General features: G+C 30.9%; 1 protein-coding gene across 1 annotated transcript; it reads right to left on the minus strand.

Annotated features, from left to right (window-relative positions):
* Positions 1-4,369: 4,369 nt before the first annotated feature.
* On the minus strand, positions 4,370-8,431 carry LOC112037936 (large ribosomal subunit protein bL21m). Its single transcript, XM_024070753.2, has 5 exons — positions 8,038-8,431; positions 7,814-7,894; positions 6,228-6,338; positions 5,291-5,308; positions 4,370-4,778 (listed from the first exon to the last, which is right to left on the minus strand). The coding sequence occupies exons 1-5, from the start codon at positions 8,284-8,286 to the stop codon at positions 4,704-4,706; spliced, it is 534 nt and encodes a 177-aa protein (XP_023926521.1). The 5' UTR covers positions 8,287-8,431; the 3' UTR covers positions 4,370-4,703.

The following is an 8,431-nucleotide window of genomic DNA, read 5'->3' on the forward strand; positions in this document are numbered from 1 at the left end:
TTGATAAGTAAAAATTTTAGTTTAAAAGATTTTTTGTTTTAAATTCAATACTTACAACGGAGGAAAGAGGATGTTTTGACATAAAAAGCAAACAAAAACCTACCCTTTAAACTATAGAAACTTATTACCACAAAAAGGAATCATAAACATGCACATATTTTTGAAATCAAACTAAAGAATTAAAAAACATAGAATTAGACAAACTCATATGAAAACACACACACACACACACATACTGATTCTCTTACTTGCTAGGTTGTGTTCCTAGGAAACCTGCAATATCAAAAGGAAAACAAAAACAGAAAAACATGAAGAACCATCAAACAAATGAAAGAGGAGTTATTAATAACATATTTTATAATTTAAATCAAAATTCAAATCTATAGAGATGCGTAATAAAAAAATCATAACCAAATACTTTCACAAAACTGAGCCAACAATACTACTATAACAAAACTGGCTTTGTACGTGATACAACTATAATAAAATTCTCTCTTATTATTATTATTTTTTAAAACGACGGATTAGAAGAGTGTTGGTTTATATTGTAGAATTCTAATTATAACAAACAATATCAATAATTTTTTTTACGCCCCCTCCAAACAAAATATTAGCTAACGTAGATAAAAATTTAGGCAGACGACTTATCAAAAAAAAATAGGCAGACAAATTGTTATGTTTATGGATTGAAACACGTATAGCAAAGTTTTTTTTTTTTTTTTTGGGGTGGGGTGGGGCTATGCAATGGCCTAATAATTAGAATTATACTATGTTTAAACTACCTCCAAAGTGGCCTTGGAGTAAGGACATCACCACGACCAAAACTCTATACAGTGGGGAAACAAAAATAAAAAAGAAAATAGTGATGACATGGAAATTTGTGAGAGTTTCAAAAGTTTCGGTTTATATATATATATATATATATAATAACAACAACAACGTACAATTAAAAAAAAAAAATTGTCCAACTCGATCCATGTGGGTTGGGGTTAGGTTAGGTTGGACCCTTATAATAGGTTGGGTTGGATTGGATTTTTTTTTTAACTCACCATGGAGGGTAGAGTTGAAAAAAACTCCTTAACCTGACCCATGCACATAGCAAGGATCCATTGAAGTAATTCTTACCCAAAATGCCAAGAGCAACAAATTCTACTTTGACCTTGAAAGAATTTCAACTTATAGCGTCTGTTCCTAGTGATAGCTCTCCTAATGATAACTCTTTATCATCAGATTAAGACACCAAATAGTTTTTGATATATGCATGAATTGAATCTCAAATCTCTTATTTAACCATCAGAAACTTTTCATGTTGAGTTAACTGGAACCCACAACATTAATAATTAAATAAACATTTATATTATGTCAAGTTTAGTTAATTAGTGCAATATTTAATTTTTTTTTTTTTTGAGGAACATTACAATGTTCAATCTAAATAATTTAAATGCAAACTTATTATAAGAATTTTTTTTTTTTTTTTGAGAGAGAGAGAACTATAAGAATAAAATTATCTACATGAAGCATAGCGTAAAACATAAGTGCATATTATCTTATATCAATTTGTATACAAAGTTAATATAGACATCATATACTATATAATAAAAGTTGGGCTTAGAAGCTGTGGTTGCGCTAAGTGACTTCAACAAATTGCAGAAATTTTTTTAGGATTTTCTTAAAATATATATAATTTTTTTAGTCTTATCTTCTTCTCCTATAATTTCTAAGATGATAAAAGTATTAATTTGATTACAATACAAATTCTAATCCTTTTATTATTAATTTATTTTTTACTATTTTTTTTCCTCTTCACACATGATTACTTTTTTTTTTCTTTGGATTTCCTCTTCACATGCCACTTATTTTTAAAATTTAGATTTCATCTTCACAATTCCACAAATTTATAGATAAAAACAACTTCATATTTGTTCTTATCAACTATTGCTTTATCATTAATTTTTAGATAAAAATAACAAAATTTTTAATATACGCATATCTCACCAAATTTTAAAGTTATAAAATTAAAAAAAGAAAAAAAAAAAATAAAAAAAAACAACGTGCATAGTTAGGAAGAGTTAGACATCTACATGAGTTGGAGATTTATAATCTATATCTATTTGATTATTGAGATAAAACCAATCTTTATTGTGATTTTTTACTCTTCATACACGGTTACTTTTTTTTCTTTTCCTTTTTATGTGAATAGAAGGAGTTACATATGCATTGGAATATACATACACATCCAAGTCTACTTGGTAACCCTATAAAGTCATTTATTCATTTATAATTTAAAAAACATAAATTTATGACTCGATTTTTTTTGTTTTTTCAAGTCTTTTTCCTATGGAGATAGACCAATTAGAGAAAACATTCACTACTAGGCCCTCTAAAATTATCAAGTTAGGATTATAGGTGTCATTTACGTGAATTGAAATTTTTTTATGATTATTATTATTTGAGATTATCTATTAGATAAAATTATTATGATTTTTTTTTTTTGAGATTATCTATTAGATGAAGACTTTTGAATCCTAATTAAGTTAGGATTTCTGATATATATATATAGAGAGAGAGAATTTTTTTAGTGTATTATATATTCCTACCATGGTTGCTTCTTCTTCTTTTTACGGCTTCATCTTTCTTTTTTTTTTTTTTTTTTTTTTTTTTTGATAGAAAGTAGAAACACTACCTATTATTCTAATCAGTATTCTCCCCATTATCAACAATTATCATTCTCTCATAATTTCTATGTTGATTAGAAATTTAACTCTCTTTTTGTTTTATTTTGTTTTGTTTTTTCTTATTACTTAAGCAATTTGATATTTATGAAATCCATAGTAGAATGCTTTATCAAACCTACTATCCACACTATTGTAAATTTGTAAGTATGTATTTCTCTTCTTTGTTTTTGTTTTTGTTTTTTTTTTTTTTTTTTTTTTTTTTTAAGATTTTGCTTATGAGTCATAAAGGCAATTTTAAATCCATGAAATCCATATATAAACCATTATAAATACTTACACTTTATCTATTTATTATTTAAGAATTATCAAATTTTGTATTCTCTCCTACAAGGGTTTGTATTTTTGTTATGTTTAATTTACATATACTTTTCTATTAAGCGCTGTCATGTAAATTTTGATATGCTTAAAGTAAAGATAACATGTGTAATTGAATTACTTTTCGCTTGAAGTGTAGTTGAATTACATTAAATGAACACTAATATTAGGCATATGAATCAATGTGATAACAAACACATTAGATAAGAAGATTTATCAATCATTAGGGTAAAACTTACGGTGGGTTGGACTATCACCGAAATAATCTTTGGCTGTTAAAGACACAATGAGGGCAGCTGCCTTTCGGAATTTGGGCAGTGCCTCATGTTTATAATGTGTTATAAAATTAAAGGAAATAATTAGCAACACAAAGATATGAAGATGAAAGGTCTACAAGATATCACTATGGTTGACATAATTTGATTCAATTCCTTTGCCTTTTTCTTTTACGGGCAAGCACGCAACCAAAGCCCTTTCATATCACACCTATATGACATTTTTCTTTTTGGCCTTTTGAAGCTTTATTGAACTACTACCACGTTCTTGTTGTACTCACTGTGTTATTTTGCTTAATATATAATAAAATTATGCTATTTTGCCTAATATAATTTCGCCATGTTTTTATGTCACTTAATGCAATTTTGCATGTTTTTATTTTTGTTTAATGTAATGAATTGTTACTTATATTTTGCATATATATTAAAGCGTCTTATTGATAAATTTCATTTACCTAATTGAAGGTTCCAGAAGATAAAATATTATATTGCCAAAAGACACTAAACTTTTTATTGATGGTGCCTTATACTCTTCTAAATCTATAAGGAATTTACTCAACTCTAAGGATATGCGTTACAATGGTTATCATGCTAACCAATAGTGTTTTCTTATTCAAGGAAAATTAAAATCAATGCAAACAAGTATTTGAATTCAATAAAGAAATCTGACATATTACACCTAAAATACTATACGTTTATACTTAAGTTTTACCACCCAAAAAAAAAAAAAAAACCCTACTCAATTAAAAGATCATCACTTGCTTTACTAGATATTTAACCTTATTTTAACTGGCTAAATGGTGAGGCTATTTTGAATACTGGCCAACCAGAATAACCCAAAGTTTCTGGTTTCGCATATGGTGGCTTCCCTTCTTTGAGCTAACCACAGTCTTTCAAGAGTTTTTGTGAAGAGCATGCGATAAAGCTACCAAGGAAAATGTGTAATGCATGTTGCCGCAAAGTTTCATACATGATCAAAATAAACATAAGGCTAAAAGGTGAGAGAATCTTGGGTAAAAAAAAAAAAAACATTACACGACCAAATAAACCTGAAAATATAATACTACAAGTGGTAAAGAACAGATAGAGTTGGTTAGAAGGACTCTAGTAACATGTGAAGTTATGTGATATAGTAATTTCTTAATTATCACTTAAAGCCATAAATAGGAGGAAACCAAACACAAAGTTGTTTCTATTCTCTAACTAGTAGGCAGGGAATGAGACATAATTTACATGAAATATAAATCTGGAATACATTAGGATAACCAGAGGTGTAAGCAAGGCTGCAATATTCAAGATTAAAAGCATTTGCCTTTGTCTTCTGAGTTCTGCCCCAACACATGCCCTAACTTCCACCATGAATTGTTTAGAAGTTCCCTCAAAACTTGAGGTTTTTTTTTCTGCCTTCATCATCTACGAAGCCAAAATCAACAACTCTCAACTTAGTGAGATCCTGAAAGTAAATCAGTGTGGAAGACATTAGACTAATTTGACTCCACCATAAACTCAAAACATATGAGTCGATACATGTGTATTAAAGATGTGAGGTCCACTTAAATGTACAAATAGAAACTTGTACAAAATTGTGGTGGACAGAAATGATTCTTAGATTTAACAATTATGTGTCTAAAACTATACCACTCTTCCTCTTTATATTCTTCCAACTCAACCAAACTTCACTAATCTTTATTTTCAATATTTCTGAAGTTTTAATGTAATTGGATATCCATACCAGAATTAATTCATCTATGTTAATAATCCCCGTCCAGCATCAATGTGACAACCATTTGTCCACATGCTATCAATGTGTTTGAACTAAAATAGATATATTTTGTTTCTCCAAAAAAAAAAAAAATAGATATATTTTGACATTCTATACGAAGGGTCTAGGCAACTTAGCCTGGTTGTGACTGCTGGTTTGGGCATAAAATACATCATTCTGCTTTCTATAATTAATGTAATCACCTTTCCAAACTCTTGAACCTGTAGAGGAAAAAAAATAGATTCAATAATTAAACATACTATAAATGGGGGAAAATCATGCTCATGCGATGCACAAATTAATAGAAAATCATGTGAAAATTAAAGATACACTTCAATAATATAATTGAATTTGAACCATAGAAAAAATAGTAAAAATAAACAAACTAAAAATACTATTAACTCACATGCCAAAAGCACATAGTTTAAGACCAAATTTTTATTGAAATCCAAAATTTATAATCGATTATTAAAATAATGAAAGTCCTTTCAAATTTTTAAAACTTTTGGTAATCTACCTTTTGTCATTATAGTTTTTTAAAAACTATGTTAACAATTCTTAGGTACTTATAGTTCATCACATAGCAAAAGCATGTCATACGCTGTGTAATACATATGTTGAATTACATAGTACAAGCATGTCATGTAAGGCTTAACTTTTATTATTAAAACAAAAAAAGCAAGGCATATTATTAATAAAATAAATAACGAAAATATTTTAAACTTTGGGAAATTGAATTTTAATCTAAGTAGTATTTTTAATCTTCATACATCTTTGGTAATAGTGATTTAGTTAGAGAAAACTATGCTAATAATTTATTATACTTATAATGTGCCAAATGGCAAAAGAAGAAAAAAAAAATGGAAAAATTTCTTGTAGCACTTAACTCCTATTTTTAATAAACACACACCCAAAAGATTGAAAACCTCACCCTACATCCCTTATGGTGGGAGGAGATGCATTGATGCAACTTTGTCCAAGGAACAGCAAAATAAATCAATGATAGGTAACTTCAACTTATCTTACTCAAAAGTGTATTAGACTGGCAGTTTCTATAGGATAAGCATCTGAAAAATGGTTCTTATTAAGCAACCACTGCAAGAGAAGTGGCGTATTAGGAAAAATAGATATTTTTCTTACATGAGCCTCAACTACTGCCTTAACATATGCGTTCTGCAGCAAGCGTTTGAGTGGGTGACACAAGAAAAGCTTCCTTTTTAGTGAAACTAAGCCAACCTTGGTGAATTCCACCTGCAAGTAATGAAAAATGTCACAGCAAACAATAACCAATAAAAAAATTTACAGCTGTTAATTTACTTGCATGTATAAAACGCACACGGAATACTTTTTAATATTACATATCCTACCAACCAGATGGTAATACGAATAAGAGAAGAAAGGGTTGCTGAGAACAAAGTTAATAAATAATAATAATAAAAAAGACAAAAGGGCAAATTAAAACTCTTATGATCATATCAAGTGATCTACAATAGTGCTAATTTCCAAGACCATATTAAAGCTACATTGTTTCAGATGATATTCTTTGGAAGATAGTCTGTGGCATTGGTATTCCAAAGCATATCCATGTTAATTTGGAACCACCACCAACACCCCCCACCCCCCCCCCACCCCCCCCCCCCCCCCCCCCCCCCCCCCCCCGGGCCCAAAAAAAAAAGCATTTTTACTCTGCACCTCAACATAAAGAGAGCCCCACTCCCATCTACACACTAGACTCCCACAAACCACAAATCACAAAGCTAAGCTGCTAACAATCAAAGACAAACAAGAAGAAAGGAATCTTTACTCATCAAGACACTACAAAGCCTCAGACAGTCAGACTCTGAAATCTGACAATAGGATTCCCCAGTTGCAGCATAATAGCCTATTCGTTGATGTATCCTTGAAGCTCACTGTTGCTGTAGCTTGGGTCCTTACTTCCCAGCAAATGTAATTTATTATACTATCTTCATTCAGAATTTGGCCCCCAAATATCCCAGAATTTTGACATAATATTTTGTAAACTGATCCCCAGGCCTACTTGCATACTGTTCCTCTGATAGTTTCCCAGGTCTCTGCAGTAGAATATAGCCCCATTCTACTTATAAATATTGATTCAAAGGCTTGACGCCCAATCCACTCATAAGCAGGACCTGCTTGCACAAACGTGCAGCATCATGAGTTGGAGAGGGAGTTCTGTGATGTGATTTACTTCCTGTAAATTTTAATTTTCTGTCTCCATTATTAAAAGGTTTTCCAACAAAATGATTACATAGTTCACTTTACTAGCATATATTATTTACTTCTACTCAATAATCTCCATTTTTTCCCCCAAAGATTTCCTTCTCCTCTTCACCATTTTTCTAACTAAACTACTCGACTGCATATCCAATTGTGCTTGACCATGACTTGTCTCTTCTAATATACTTTTTAAAATCCATTCGCCCCATTCAACCAAGTTTCCACGATAACTAGTTTTTACATATAAGAAATCAAGTACCCAATGCACTGTAGTTCAAATGACGCTTCTTCCTTCCCCCATAAGAATAGGATGAAGGGTGAGATCATAGGATCAAAACCCATGAGCCATTTGTAACTCACTATTAAAAAAATTAAAAATTAAAAATAAAATATGGGTATGAAAGAGAAAGAAAAAGAAAAGCAAGACCAATATACCTCCACATTGCAAAAACAAAGAAACACACAGGAAAAGTCATTGATCCTCGTACCTTGTCATTGACATCAACATATTTAAGTCTTTCCGTGTATATCAAATCCCCTACGCTAGCTTCATGACCCTGATTCCCAATCTGGCACCATCATTCAATAACACACCTTTAAACCAAAAGACTCAATTTTAATATTAAAAAAAAAAAATTACCAACCCATTACATGGGAAAAAAAATACAGCTTTAAGGGCCTGAAATTGGAATAGAATGAAAAGAAAACATACGTAGAAAAAAACAGAAGGCTTGAAAGGCTGACGGGTGTCACGAGTAGTGGCATCTACTATATAATTCATGCGAAACATTTCCTTTTGCTCCTCATTCTGTCTCCGTTTCTGATCCTCCACAGAATTGGTGGGTGAAAGAAGAGAGCATAGGGAGCGAGAGGGAGTTTGGGTTTGAAGGCAGGAGAGTAGGGACGCGCCATGGTGAGTAAGGGCAGTTTGCCAGTGTTTCAATCTGATGGTGATGGCCATTGTATTGTATTACTACTGTGTCTGTGACTGTGTATCAATTGCTGCTTTGGGGTTTTTCGTACACACTGTAGTGTAGAGGAGAAGGGTTTTACGGGCGTTTAGCAAAAGGGTTTTTATTCTTCTCTTTTTCAGTCCGCGAAAGGCC

The sequence above is a fragment of the Quercus suber genome, unplaced genomic scaffold, assembly GCF_002906115.3.
Source record: "Quercus suber isolate HL8 unplaced genomic scaffold, Cork oak 2.0 scaffold_27, whole genome shotgun sequence".
NCBI classification, from domain to species: domain Eukaryota; kingdom Viridiplantae; phylum Streptophyta; class Magnoliopsida; order Fagales; family Fagaceae; genus Quercus; species Quercus suber.